The sequence below is a fragment of the Emydura macquarii genome, unplaced genomic scaffold (assembly GCF_026122565.2).
Source record: "Emydura macquarii macquarii isolate MOO-44397 ecotype Brisbane River unplaced genomic scaffold, CSIRO-AGI_Emac_v2 contig_1045, whole genome shotgun sequence".
NCBI classification, from domain to species: Eukaryota; Metazoa; Chordata; order Testudines; family Chelidae; genus Emydura; species Emydura macquarii.
In genome coordinates this window covers 2,071,534-2,086,537 of record NW_027131182.1, presented here as the reverse complement: position 1 = coordinate 2,086,537, position 15,004 = coordinate 2,071,534, and the positions used below count along the sequence as shown (strand labels likewise).

Below are 15,004 nucleotides of genomic sequence, written 5' to 3'. Positions count from 1 at the left end.
TGATACCAGGCAAAACCATGAAGAGCCAGCACCAGCAAGAGCCAAAACCATGAAAAAAGAGGACTGGCCAGTTTAAAACCAGAAAAAAGGCCTGCCTAATATTGCAGGTGGGATATGTGTATGCAAAGACATTTCCACACAATACACAGTGGCTTTGCCACACCATTGTCACATTCCCCACAGGGCCAGATTAACTTTTTGTGAGCCCGGCACAAACACATTTGTGGGTCTGACCGGGGGCAATGGGGCATGGCACGGGGAAGCAGTGTCAGTCTCTGGAGTGAGAACCAGCCGGGGGCAATTGGGCATGGCAGGGTCAGAATCCCTTTCTCTCCTTCGGAGCTGGGTTGGGAGCCACTTTCTCTTCTCTCCTTTCCTCTCCCTCTGGCAGCGAATTGGGTTACTTTACTGTGCCTGACCAGACACTGTCAGGTCCCTCTGCAGCTGATACCTCCCTCCCTGTCCAGAGCGATGCATAATTATGGGCCCCTTCCAAGTGTGGATCCAGCATGACAGTACCATTTGCACCATAGTAAACCCAGTACTGGTTCCCCATGGCAAAGAAGTACTTTCACATGGTTCAACAGAGGAAGCCTTGATGGCCAAGTTTGTACAGAACTGCCAATGACACGCTTTCAAAAATTATTAGGCCCCAAAATATCATGAGAGTGACTTAAAATTCAGAAAACTTTTAGCAACATAATACATGTTGTGTGCTTTTTATTTGCCTCTGGGTCCTTAGAGTGCTCTAACATTTTCAAACTTTTTTTCCACAACTACAAGGGTCTAGAAACTACATATATAGTGTGTGCACGTGCATAGATATAGATATATATATATATATAATGTGTATATCTATAAATTAAAGTGGAGCTTCTTACAGAATCACAGGACTCCAGGACCTGAAACTTCAAGAAAACCACCAAACATGGGGATATTATTGTGGAGCTGATAACGCTGCATCAATCCCCAACGGGCACCATCATGTTGGCTATGGGGCAGGGTGCCAGGTGCAGAAGGGTTGCCAACCTTACCTTTTAGTTTTTACTGACATGAAGATCTGAAGTTGATTTTTTTTAACTGACACAGTAAACTTTTTACTGACATCACTAAAAATACCATAAACAATACAACAATGTCACAAAAGTGTGTACTCGCTCCCGACTCTGTACACAGTGAATTTGAATTACGCAATTGTTTTAGCTGCAGTTAATTGATCAATCGGGTTCCTTGGGCCTGTGCAATAATAGAAAACGGGAAAGTGATCAAGTCACGATGAGTGTAGTTTTATGATACAAGAAGTGATTCTGAAGGATGACAATCAATGGCAAAATCTGGTTTATTTCTACCCAATTTCACAAGCATTTTCATTTATTTACACGTTTGTGCACAGCGTTAAAATTGTACATTGTTGTACTGATGGTGCGTGCATTTTTGGACGGCTGCCGGCAGTAACACAGGTTAGCCTGGCCCGCTGCCAGCCTGGGCAGGGCCCACCTTTGGATGCTGCTGTGCTGTCCTCTGCTGCTCGCCGGGGGGCGGGGCGCCTGCCTCTGCTCCAGGGGGCGGGGCCATTTGAAGGCACCTGACAATCATTTTAACCGTTGTCAACTGTATTTTTTTTTTCACATCCGGAACCAGGAAACTCCCTAAAAATGGTGTAAAAACCCCGAAATTGTGAAATAAAAAGTGTAAGAAATCAACCTGGGGTGGAAGGAGGGGCGGCGGGAAGCGCTTCCGGGTCAGGGCCTGCGCCGGACCCGCGTCGCGACCGGGCTGGGGCGTGACCTTCCCGCAGAAAGGGGCGGAGCGCCGGCGGCCATTTTGTGCGGAGCGTGTGGAAGACACCGGCGGCAGCAGCTGCAAGAGACACCCCCGGCCTGCTCCCTCAGCCCAGCAAGATGCTCTCCGTCCGTGTGGCCGCCGCTCTCGCCCGCTCGCTGCCCCGCCAGGCCGGCCTGGTGAGAGCGCGCCGGGCGCGGGGGAGCCGGGCGGGGACCCGCCGCCGCCATCTTGGCGCCTGGGTTTGGGGTGACATTGAAAGGGGGCTGCGTCCTCCCCCTGCCCAGCGGCTGGGGGGGGGCAGCCCGGCTCCCTAGGCCTGGAGTAGGCATGGGGGGGCTGAGTTTGGGGGTGCTAAGCCCCAGGCCCTGGCGGGCGCGGGGTGCGCCCCTTTTCCGAAGGCTAGGGTGGGGGTATTCCTGGGCCCCTCCCAGCCCGGGCCAGGCGACGTGGGAGCCTTGGGGTCTCGGTGGAGGTTGGGCTGTTGGGGTGGGACTGCGGGTATGGGTCTCTGAGGTTACTCAGCTCCCAGCTGTGTCCCGGGTGAAGGCGGCGGGGCGGGATCTGGTTTTCCAGTCTCATTGGCCTGGCATCGCTTGTGTTAATACGATGTTTAAGACAGGCCTCTGGAAGCCTTCCTAGTACTGTACCACTGCTGCTTTGTCTTCTCCAGTCTGCCACCATAGCACTAGTTTTTGTTGTTTTCTCAAACAAACCCGTTTTAATTGATCTGGCTTATGAAGGTGAGACTTTCGGAAGGACACTGTATGCTTCAGTTGACTCTTTTTTAAAATCCCAGTTTCTGACAGTGCCCTTTTAAAAATTTTAAAAACCGTTATAGCAAAGAATAAACTGATTGGACTGATTTGAAGTGATGGTGTGGTGAGGGATAATCATCTTGCTTAATGTGCTTCTGGAAGGTGCCCAAATACGACAGTGATGAGGCCAGCACAGAATGTGACTGGAAAATGCACTAACTAAACAGGAACTCTTTACTAGCGACTTTTAGTTATACTAATCTTGCGTCTGATCCTGCAAATTGTCATGTGTAGGAGGTCTTCTATTTGAAGTCAGTCGGGCTTGGCAGAGGCTGTCCCTTGAGTGCAGCTTGGGAAATTGAGGAATTAGGTGTTGGGTTTCTGTCTGGAAATTTTGTACCTGTAGGTAGCTTTCAAGGTGATGGTGTCCTTTAAAATATTGTTCCAGAGGGGTAGCCGTGTTAGTCTGTATGCAGCAAAAACAACGAGAGTTCTGTAGCACTTTAAATTAAATTTGTTAGTCTTAAAGTGCTACAGAACTCTCGTTGTTTTTAAAATATTGTGTTCCTCTTGCATGTTTTTACATAGTCACTAGAAACCCAAAAGAAATTATTGACTCTTTAAATAAAATGCTTTTTGGTGTGTTAGGTTTCCAGGAATGCTCTGGGTGCAGCATTTGTTGCTACAAGGAACATCCATGCCTCCAAAACCATTCTTCAAAAAACTGGTGAGTCAAAAGAAATTTCTTAAAATGAAGCACATGCTGTTCTTGCAGATTTGCTCACCAAATGGCAATAGTCACAGCAGATAGAAGGATGACCTTGGGATATAAGTGCTCCATGCTGAAATGTAGAAAAGTCTCACATTTCCCTGTTTTATGGAGATTTGTTTATATCAAACCATCTTTTAGAAGTTTTGTAGCTATTAAGCTATAGCTCTACTTTGTTTGAATGACTTGCTTAATTGCCAAGGGTATGCTCAAACTAGAGGGAATGGTGTAGTAGTTTTAACCATGAGATCTAGTTATACCTAGACTACCTGGAACTGAAGTTTGAATTTAGCCTTACTAAAACAGATAAATGGAATACCATGTGGAAGAGCATTACGGTTCTTCCAACTTCAAGTTCCTGTTGGTTGTGTATTCGTGCTAGAACTCATGGCTTTCTCAAGAAGTGCTTGGCCCTGTGTCCTTGGCCATAGTTCCCCTCCCCATCCAGCAGTATGCTTTTTCTTGTTGGCTGAATTTTTCAATGGAGCATGTATATGACTTGTCAAGTGGCTTTGGACCTTTCAGGTTGAATGACTTCATAAAATGTAAGCTTCTTAACAGCATGGGCCTAGTTTGTCTACTCTGTTGCCACAAGCTTTTGACCTCAATTTGACCGTATACTCTAACCAAGTTCTAGTGAAGTTAATGCACATTTGGCTAGATTAAGCATGGATTACAACGAAGAACTAAACAGACTAGATTTATCTTGCTTTGGGAAAGACACATTTGTTTTAATCTGTTTAATTTTCCGAAGCAAGATACATTTAGTCTGTTTAGTTTTTGTTGTAATCGAATAACTAACATTTACCTTGCTTTGTAAAAAATAAAATAAACTGTTCAGTTTCTTGTTAATCAATTGTATTTACATATTCTAATGCAGTATCTACTGTAGTCTTTGAACTGAGTTTTAGGGGAATATTCACGTCTTAAACTCTGTTTTATGGAAACACTTAACTTGGCTTTTTTGTAAAACCTTACAGAATTTTAATATTCAACCAGTCCAAGTGAATGCTCTGCTGGTCTAGCCGCAATAGGACTAAATTTTAGATCCAGCAACTGGATCATCCCAGGTGTTTCCCTGCCTGCATGTTGAGCCTCATAGCACCTAATCTCTACCTGTCTAGCACCTTCTAACCCCTCAGGCGGTCCAAATCTAGTGCTTTAATCCTTCTGTTTGGAGAATTAAGTGCTCCCATCTTAATACATTTCATCCAGCGTCACTCCTGAATTCATCATGCTGCCTCAGAGGCACTGTGCTGTTGTAGTGACAGAAGATTCCCTTTTAGATATGGGAGCAGCGAGGGCTACTGTTGGCTGTTTCTTCCAAGCTGTAGTTCTAAAGAACAGTTGTCCTAAGATTTTTGTGTAGTATACCCTTATGCCTGTTTAACTTGTAGTTTCTTGAATTAACACTACTAAACTTATGCAACTGTTTCAGCAAGGTACTGTTTCATTTTGCAATTATTCTTTCTTGCCAGGCACTGCTGAGGTATCCTCTATTCTTGAGGAACGTATTCTGGGAGCTGACACCTCTGTTGAGCTAGAAGAGACTGGGCGTGTGCTGTCCATTGGTGATGGTATTGCCCGTGTGTACGGCCTAAGAAATGTTCAAGCAGAAGAAATGGTGGAATTCTCTTCTGGGCTAAAGGTAAACTTGATACAAATAAAACTTGTTTCATTCTGAGTGTTTCTCATCATGATGCTAAAAGTGTCATTGGAACTTCTCTGAGAGTCAGTTAGATGGGCCAAACTGTGGCTCATAAGCCGCATGCAGCTCTTTACAGTTAAAGTGTGGCTTGCGAATCTCTTCCCCTTCCTTCCCCATCCTCCCTACCCATCTTCCACCTACCTGACTGGGGTGGTGAGCTTGGACTTCTGCCCTGCGGTATGGTGGCAGGGCTAGAGGATTCTGCCCAATGGAGACGGGTTTTGGAAGGTCAGTATGTTTGGTTACTCCTGCTATATGCTGAAGCACTTATCTTCTACTTGATATTAAAAGATCATGGCAGTGTAGTGAATATTTTGGATAACAGTTGTGGAAACCAGAATTTAACTTGGAATCTGAAAAATAATGTTCTGGTTTTAGAATGTCTAATTTCTCTGTGTATCGCTGTCTTGCTGTTTGATATTTCTTTGCATTTTCACTCTACTTAGTAAGTCTTAGGATGGAAACTAAACAGAACATGTGAATTTGTGAGCCTCTGAAGGAGGGGCTTCCCTAATTTCAGACTATCTTTAGTTCAGTGAAAAAATTCAAATAAAAAATTTCCAAGGCCCAATACACAGGAATTAGCTAGATTCTTATTCAGGATTCAGCAGTCTAGTATGAACAAAGCAGTGAGCTGAGCATATGCTTTGCTCCTTACAACACTTGTGAGTAGAGCCCTGCAAATCCGTGGATATCCGCAGATCATTTTTTTTGGTGGATCAGATGCGGATCTCAAAGGCAGGGAAGCAGCTTTCTGCACCTCATAGCCTTTGCGGCTGCTTCCCCTGCCTTTGAGATCCAGGGGCTCCCCTGCCAGCTGCCGATCAGCTGTCTGGAAGTGTTTGGGTGCCCCTGAGCTACAGGTGTGAATGACTACACTGAGGATGGTGGTTGGTGGGTAGACGATTTGGGTGGATGTGTATCTGCACAGGACTGTACCTGTGAGTGCTTGCTTAGTAACTCCTTGTCTGGTAACTTTGAGTAACTTCTCTTTTCTATATGGCTGTTTCTGCTCAAAAGAATGGGACAGGAGTTGAATGTGATTCTAGAAGCCTATAGCTACTGTTTCAGGGAATGAGGTGATTCGGTTAATGTAACTAGATGTTAGATTTGCCGAAACTTGTACAGTGAAGGAGCTTTAATTAAATTTAAAACACATTTTTCAAAAACTACACTTCCCAGGAAAAGAGGTCATTCAGTATGTGCACCAAAATTTTAAAGGGGGGGGGGGCCTTGTTGACCCCTTTGAACTGAAGTTTCAGTTGCCATAGTGCTGAAATATTTACCTTATCACTGTCTTGTCTCAGAACTAACATTTGGTCATTTTGTGCCACTCAATTCAGAATTGAACTGTCTTAAGAACGTAAGAATGACCATACTAGGTCAGCCCAATGATCCATCTAGCCCCATGTCCTGCCTTCCACCGTAGCCAGTGCCATATGGTTCAGAGGGAATGAATAGAACAAGGCACTTATCAAGTGATGCATCCCCTGTTGTCCAGTCCCAGATTTTGGCAGTCAGAACATAGGGTTGCATCCCTGACCATCGTGGCTGTTAGCTATTATGAACCTATTCTCCATGAATTTCATTCTTTTTTTTTAGTGTAGTTACGCTTTTGGCTTTTACAACCCCCCTGTCCTTCCCTCCCCCCCCTGAGCTCCACAGGCTGATTGTGCAGTGTGTGAAGAAGTACTTCATGTTTGTTTTAAACCTGCTTATTAATTTAATTGGGTGACCCTTGGTTCTTGTGTTATGTGAAGGGGAAAATAACATTTCCTTATTCACTTTCTCCATACCACTTGTGATTTTTTTTATAGACCTCTACCATTTTCCCCCTTTAGTCATCTATTTCCTAAGCTGAACAGTTCCAGTCTTTCATCTCTCATCACATGGAAGTTGTTCCATACCGATGGGTGGCACATAAATACTCCTCCTTTGGGGAGGCTAGTCCCCTGCCCTGCCCCTTCTGCTCCCCCCGGTCTACCACTCTCACAGGCCGGCCACCTGGAGCATACTCAAAGGCCGGCCAGCACGCTGGCACACACACAGCAGTCCGGAGGAGCCCCAAGCCCTGGCTGGCTAGAGGAGCTCTGGCTTGCACTGTGGTCTGGCCCCCCAGCCTCCATTATCTGCTGCCTAAGGTGTGGGGGCCTCAGGGAGAAGGCAGAGCAGGGATGAGAAGGGGGGGGCACTATAGCCCAGGCTGCCCTGGGGAAGCTTAGCCTTCCCTGGCCTATTTTACCCACTGCCAGAGACATAGCCAGAATTGATTTTTTTTTTTTTTTTGACAGGGCTTGTGGTTGACAGGTGGGCACAAGCCTTGTCACAAGCAAATCAGAGTCTAATTAAAAACATGGGATGAATTGCTTAAAATCTGATTGGGTAGGCCTGCTTTCAAAGTGGCCATGGACCACCCAGGCCCATCCATAGCTACACCACTGCCCATGTCCATACCCTAACTTTTTGTTGCCCTTCTCTATTCCTCTTACATTTTTAATATTTTTTTGGAGATGGGAAGACAAGAACTGAACACAGTATTCAAGGTGTGGGCATAGCATGGATTTATGTAGTGGCATTATATTTTGTCTTTATCCCTTTCCTAGTGGTTCCTAATATTGTTAGCTTTTTTTTTTGACTGCACTGCACATTGAGAGTGGGAGTTGTTTTCCAATGTGCATTACTTTGCATTGTCTTGATGTCTTGTTACTAATTTTAAAATATGCAGAACTCCCTCTCCCCCTAGAATCAGCTTGACTTTAGATGCACAGGCTCAGTCTTCATGCTGTGGCAACTCCATCTATGGGGAGTTGAACTCAAGTGTGTTTAAAAGTTACTGTTCAGAATATCTTGGTTTTTTTGTAATTCTTTTAATATCTGAAGAAACTGTTGCAAGAACTAACTGAATTCCTGGTTGCATCAAGCTACTCCATAATGGTATCACCTCTGTTTTAGGGAATGTCTCTGAACTTGGAACCTGACAATGTTGGTGTCGTCGTGTTTGGTAACGACAGACTGATTAAGGAAGGGGACATTGTGAAGAGGACTGGTGCCATTGTGGATGTTCCTGTTGGTGATGAGCTGTTGGGCCGTGTTGTAGATGCGCTGGGTAATGCGATTGATGGAAAGGTAAATACGGCAGCAAATATTTTTGTTTCTGTTAGATTACATAGTGACAAACACGTTGCGAATAGCTACAACATCTTTTTTTGCTTTAAAGGGTCCACTTGGTTCTAAGACGCGTAGGAGAGTTGGTCTAAAGGCTCCCGGGATCATTCCCAGAATCTCTGTGCGTGAGCCCATGCAAACTGGCATCAAGGCTGTGGATAGCTTAGTACCCATTGGCCGTGGCCAACGTGAGTTAATCATTGGTGACAGACAGACTGGGTAAGAAATTGGTGTCTTAAACTTATTCTGTCTAAACTGCTATAGAGCTATTTGATATGGAAGATTAGGTGTGAATGTACAGATCTAATTGTAAATGTGAAGGGAAGGGAAGGGAAAAAAAAAGTAACTTAGTAGTGCTAAAGTTGTCCATATTCTCACTTTCTACTACTTTGCAGCAAAACTTCAATTGCAATTGACACAATCATCAACCAAAAACGATTTAATGAAGGAACTGATGAGAAAAAGAAACTGTACTGTATATATGTGGCAATTGGTCAGAAGAGATCTACTGTTGCTCAACTGGTGAAGAGGCTCACTGATGCAGGTATAAAGAATTAGAGAAAACGCTGGCATTCTTTAACTTAGTTACTTTATAGTGTAAAAATTGAATTGGATACTATTCCTTTTATGCTTTTAACGATGGATTAACTTGTGCAACTTGGTTAACTAATGCGAACCTTTCAAAATGTGCACTCCTATGACAAATCTCACTAAAAGCAAACTGTCTTCTGAATCTTACTGATAAGCTGGTTCTTTATTTGCACGACTTCAGATTCCAGACTGTTTTGCAGGACTTCCAGTTGGCAAAAATATTCTGTCAACAGAAAGCAACTTCCAGAAAAAGCACAGAGGCAAGCATGGAGCCTGATAGTGCTGTGCTCTGGGTGGCTTTTCAGAATAGAACTCACACTATTGATTTTAATTTAGCTATCCCTGATCTTTGGCAGAAGGCCAGTAACTATATCTGGAAAAATGCTGTGCAATATACATGCTTCGTAAAGTAGATGAATGTTAAATAACTTGGGTCTACATTTAATCTGCAGATGAATGAGCACAAAATAAATCAGGCATCTTAAGAGTTTAATGATAGGAGATGAGGCTGAAGGAAAGATCTTAACTGTATTCTCATGATTAGTAACTACAAATGTAGGTCAAAAATAGGTTTGGGGGGGGGGGAGGGATTTCTTTCACTTTCTCTTCTGAATTCAATAGTCTTCCACTGCTTTTTGAAAATACCCAAGTCTGTACTGCTTTGCTTTGAGCATGTGGTGTCAACATTCCTGGTGGGGGGAGAATGTGAACTCTGTGCTGTAATTCCATGGAGCAAAGAGCCATGTGTTAACTCTGCAGAAGCTGAGAAATTGTATTGCTTTGGAGTCTTCTGAAGAATGAGCCCTTAAACTTATGCATAGCAGCAGCTTCATTTCAACTTAAACTATAAATCTCCTTTGAGGGAAACCAAAATAGTGAGTGAACTAGTTGCTTTTGTAACAGGATTGCATGGGATTTTATTTTTCCAGGGAAAAATCTGTCCAAGGAAAAACAAGCTTTACAAGAGGTAGGCTAAAGATTGTTTTACTTGGTAATATATGCATTTTAATTGCAGATGAGCAGTTTGATAACTTACAGTCCTTGTAAACATTTGTCAAATGCAGTCCTTACAGAAACCCATCCTGATCCAAATTTTTCTGCAGCAAATTCCCAATTTGGGGCATCAGTAACTGAAATGTCCTGGTTTGCCAGAGAGTTCCTGTTCTAGTCATATGGCCTCAGATGTCCAGTTCTAGGTTCAACAGGCGTATATCATCTAAAAGGAAGACTGTAAAGGTTTTTAAAGCAAAACAGTAACATTTATCGATGACTCTTTTAAAAAAAAGAAAATGTCTTTTTCAGATGCTATGAAGTACACGATTGTGGTTTCTGCCACAGCATCAGATGCTGCTCCTCTTCAATATCTGGCTCCTTATTCTGGTTGCTCCATGGGAGAGTATTTCAGAGACAATGGGAAACATGCTCTGATCATTTACGATGACTTATCCAAACAGGTAAAACTAAATATTCCCTATGTCAGTTCCTTGAAACAGTTTTGGGAACTTAAGTCCGTGTAGAGTCCAAAGTTAAGGTTTAGACTTACTTTTCTAGAGCTAACAAATGTCTAACGACCTTATCTTTATTTTTATACAGGCTGTTGCCTATCGTCAGATGTCTCTGCTGCTGAGACGGCCACCTGGTCGTGAGGCCTACCCTGGTGATGTATTCTACCTACACTCTCGTCTCTTGGAGAGAGCAGCCAAAATGAATGACTCCTTTGGCGGTGGCTCCCTGACTGCCCTTCCTGTCATTGAGACCCAAGCTGGTGATGTGTCAGCCTACATTCCAACTAATGTCATCTCTATCACTGATGGACAGGTAGGATATAGAGATGTATTCCTCATGTGCTTGTGTAACTGAGTGATCTAATACAGTGGTTCTCAGCCTTTCCAAACCACTGTACTCTTGTCAGGAGTCTGATTGGTCTTGTGTACTCCAAGCTTCACCTCTCTTAAATACTTACAAAATTAGACCTAAAAATACAAGTGTCACAGCACACAATTACTGAAGAATTGCTTACTTTCTCACTTTTACCATATGATTATAAAATCAAGTGGAATATAGTACTTAGGTTTCAGTATATAGTGTGGTATAAACTAGTCATTGTCTGTATAAAAATTTAGTTTGTGCTGACTTAGCTGGTGTTTTTTATGTAGCCTCTTGTAAAACTAAGCAAATATCTAGATGAGTTAATATACCCCCTGGAAGATCTGTGTGCCCTCAGGTGTACACGTACCCTTGGTTGAGAACCACTGATCTAATAGGCAGCCAATATGCACTTGGAGCAAGCCTGTTAGCATCTAGGTAGAAACTCCAGAAATCTGTCTTCACAGATCTTCTTGGAAACGGAACTGTTCTACAAAGGCATACGTCCAGCCATCAACGTTGGTCTGTCTGTGTCACGTGTAGGTTCTGCTGCCCAGACCAGAGCCATGAAGCAGGTGAGCATAAAATGTTACAAGAACACTTGCTTGAGAGCAAGAAATCTGTGAACTCTTCCTCTAGTTCCTGTCCTATACTCCTCTTCCTTTACTTTTCATGCAATAATCCTAAACTCTAGTGAAAGGAATTGTATGGTAAAACTGACTTCACTGTTTGTTTATATAAAAGTAGGCATACATACACTCACTAAACTCTCTAAAGAATAAATCTCAAACTGGCCTCAGTACTCTTTTTTTCATAAATATTGGAGTTATGGAAATCCCCCCCACCCCCCAGTTCAGACAGGATGAAGAAGTCAAACTGAACTATTGTGTCCAAGTTGAATCCAGACCTGAAGATATTGGCTCTGATCAGAGTAAAGATTTGTGGTAATCTAATCTAAATAGATTAGTTACCACCTTCCTATTTAATGTAAATTGCAAAATTATTCTCCATTGAAGATTGTATTTCAAGATGTGACACAGCTCCACTGCCTGCACTTCTGCTTACCTTTTCTCTACTCTTCTTGATAATTTAACTTTCTCTCATTCTTGCACTCTTACGCTGCTCTTTATGCTTGAAACTCCTTTCCTACCATGCCATTTGACCACTCTAAAATTTCTCCTTGCCCTGAAGGCTGAATAAATTGTTTCAGGAAGTCAGTCCAATCTGTCCTACAGGAAGGGATCTTCACAGTTATATTGTGCCAAACTCATGTTGATGCTCAGACCCATTTTAGGACACTAATAGCAAAGATTAAGTACAGTGGAACTCCTAGTTCTAAACAGTAAAAATGAATTTAATACCCATCATATGGACCTCAAATGTACTGGACCTTAGTTGCTCTGATGGCTTTCTAAGGAAGATGTTAGGGGATTTTAGTCTCTTGCAAAATGGGGTGTAATACCAAATCCAGACTTGTACTAATCTTCATGTATTTTAGGTGGCTGGTACCATGAAGCTGGAATTAGCTCAGTATCGTGAAGTAGCTGCTTTTGCTCAATTTGGATCTGATCTGGATGCTGCTACTCAACAGCTGCTGAATCGTGGTGTGCGTCTGACAGAACTCCTCAAACAAGGACAGTATTGTGAGTTCCCTGTCTTTATACAACATTCGATGAGCTGAAAAAGAAACAAGTCTGGGTCTATAGCAAAGTCAGCACCTGCAGTCGATGTGCAACACTTCAGTCCTTTTGGAGTCTCTGATCAGCCATGTATCTGGTCACTGTCACTTATTGGGTGACTTCTGGTTCTGATTTGGTGTTGCTAGGCCATTAGAACGCTGTAACTACTGATCATCTGGTGTTTGTGACTATAGCTGCAGTAAAGTAAAGCTGAGTAGTTGTGAACATGTTAAGTGCAGATTGTATACATCACTATTTTTTAATCATATTGTTACAAATATGCAGTGAGCTTTCCAGGTACTCTTGCACAGCACTGAACTACGTTGTTCTGAGGCTGGAAATAAGTCTGCTAACACTGTGCTTTTCTGTCCAGCTCCCATGGCTATCGAGGAACAAGTTGCAGTCATCTATGCTGGTGTAAGAGGTCACTTGGACAAACTGGAGCCTAGCAAAATCACCAAATTTGAGAGTGCTTTCCTAGCTCATGTTCTGAGCCAACACCAGACCCTTCTAGCCACAATCAGGTATGAGTATCTTCAGTGCTTTGCATTTTATTTTAAAGGTTATGTATGCTTAAGTACTCCAAACATATAGAGTAAGATTCATGTTGATAACACTAAAATCTTGAGCATTGAAAATGGGTTTTTAAGTGTGGGTAATTAGTCACTGTTAAAAACATGTTCATCCCTTCCTTCTCTACTTGAAGGATAGCAGGGGAGGACACATGGTTTTTTTAAAGCGTATCTGAAGCATCTTGGATTATCTTGAAGTAAAGGTAATTGGCAGCAAACAGAACCTAGATACTGAATTGTTGCCAAAAGTGTACTTTCCTTCTCATGACAGTTCTAAGTGTGTTGAGGCTTTACTGATGTTGCTGCCACAAAATACCATACTACCTTCAGTAATATGCTTTAAAATACAACTTTTGATGCCTTACCCTTACAGTCCTGTTCGCTCACTCGCTAGCCTTAACAGTCCTCCTACTTACTAGTTATATCAATGCAGTCTAGAATATTGTGTCTAGGAGTGGGGGTTAGGGAAGAGAAACTAAATGACCTATTGGATCTGAAGTGTAATTCATGCCTGTCTTTTTTTTTTTTTTTTTTTTTTTTTTTTTTTCTTCCCCCTTCTAACAGGACTGATGGGAAGATCTCAGAACAAACAGAAGCCAAGCTGAAAGAAATAGTCACAAACTTCCTGGCTACTTTTGAAGCATAAACTCTTAACTGTTTTAACATGCCAGACTATTTTTTGTCACTGATAGTCCCAGAGCTCTAACTCTATTCTTCAGAAGTTTAATGTGTGACTTGACTGTACAGAGATTTCATTGAGAATAAAAGGTTCCATGTAAAAAAGCTTTAGATGTTCAGTGTAAACACCTTTCTATCCAGGTATTCTAGCTGTATATATTACAATGTATACACTGTTTAGTGTATACATAGACTACTAAAGCAACACAGTTCTAAATCTCACCTGAAACTTCTCCACTGATGGAAGTGCTGTTTAATTCTGAAAAGTGTGGAAAATACCATAAGGCTCAAAGTTTTTCACAATGATTCAGATCACATTTTGCTTAGTGTACAAGTATTCTTTTCGCAGGGATGACAAGAATCTAAAGTCTAAAAGCTAATGTGGGTCCTTCCTGGCTCTTTTTTCAATAGGAATAGATTCTGTTAATTCCAACTACAGTTTGGCTATATAATAGGCAGGTGCTCAGATCATAATTGTAAGTACAGCAAAGCACTTAACACGTTCTCCTAAAGCTGTAAGGCTCTGCAGCATAGTTTCTGCTTTATGGATATACTTGAAGCATGTGGAATAGTGCATTGAGTTATGACTATCTAGGAATCTTGAGTGTGAAGCTGTCACTCTCCTGTCATAATGCCACTTTACAATCCTTTTACCTCAGTAACCAAAAGCCTGTATAAACAAAGTTTGCAACAATTCATGAAAAACCTTGAGTTGAGATTGAGAATATTATGTGCACCCTACCTAACAAACACTGAATGGCTTCTGAGTATGTTCAATTCCATAATACAGAAAACTCAAGAGGAGGTAAAGGACCATTTTAAAACTCATACAGGTGAAAGGTCCGGGTAATACTTACCCCATTACAGTAACTTCAGGAATAAAACAGCAGTTTGAGGAGAGCAGGGGGGCTATTAAGCAATATTCTCTTAGCATTGTACACAAGGGAACTGAATCTATTGTAAACTTGTTCGTTCTTGCTTGCTTTCCAATCTGACGCTAGCAGTTAGTATATACTGGCTTGAGGTAGAACACACAAAATACTGCCACATGCTTGTCAAATGTGTATAATGTAGCCTCTTCTACTTTTGTGAGAGTGGCTGTTGAATTATGTCAAAACTAACAGGGAACAGAGGAAGCAAGCAGTAATCAGACTGATGTCATGTAGTTTAGGCCAGGGCAGCTCTACTACACTACCAGGCCACTGCACTTGCTTTCAGCACCTTTGTCCAGACCGTGCTCCTGGATCACTGAGCAGACTTTGCAGTATTTACAGTAGTGTTTAAGTGCCTAAATAGGCAGATAGGTGCCTAGTAGAACTTACAAACACACGTCCTCACAAGCAGACTAGCTGACTATTGTAAATTCCACTAGGTGTCTGCATACTTTAGGTGCTTAAATACCCTATGTAAAACTGCTGGTAACACTAGTCCAACCC

General features: G+C 42.4%; 1 protein-coding gene across 1 annotated transcript; it reads left to right on the top strand.

Annotated features, from left to right (window-relative positions):
- Positions 1-1,806: 1,806 nt before the first annotated feature.
- ATP5F1A (ATP synthase F1 subunit alpha) lies at positions 1,807-13,948 on the top strand. The gene is made up of 12 exons (XM_067545366.1): positions 1,807-1,961; positions 3,189-3,267; positions 4,788-4,957; positions 7,970-8,143; positions 8,235-8,401; positions 8,578-8,726; positions 10,076-10,227; positions 10,367-10,591; positions 11,107-11,214; positions 12,138-12,282; positions 12,692-12,842; positions 13,455-13,948. Exons 1-12 carry the CDS (start codon positions 1,902-1,904, stop codon positions 13,534-13,536), a joined length of 1,662 nt encoding a protein of 553 aa, XP_067401467.1. The 5' UTR covers positions 1,807-1,901; the 3' UTR covers positions 13,537-13,948.
- Positions 13,949-15,004: the final 1,056 nt, after the last annotated feature.

Excerpts from the sequence above, each read along its gene's own strand:
- ATP5F1A (XM_067545366.1), top strand. The coding sequence starts at position 1,902 with ATGCTCTCCGTCCGTGTGGCCGCCGCTCTCGCCCGCTCGCTGCCCCGC. Across the intron at positions 8,144-8,234 it reads GTAATGCGATTGATGGAAAG|GGTCCACTTGGTTCTAAGAC; the intron begins GTAAATACGGCA and ends TTTGCTTTAAAG. Across the intron at positions 8,402-8,577 it reads ATTGGTGACAGACAGACTGG|CAAAACTTCAATTGCAATTG; the intron begins GTAAGAAATTGG and ends ACTACTTTGCAG.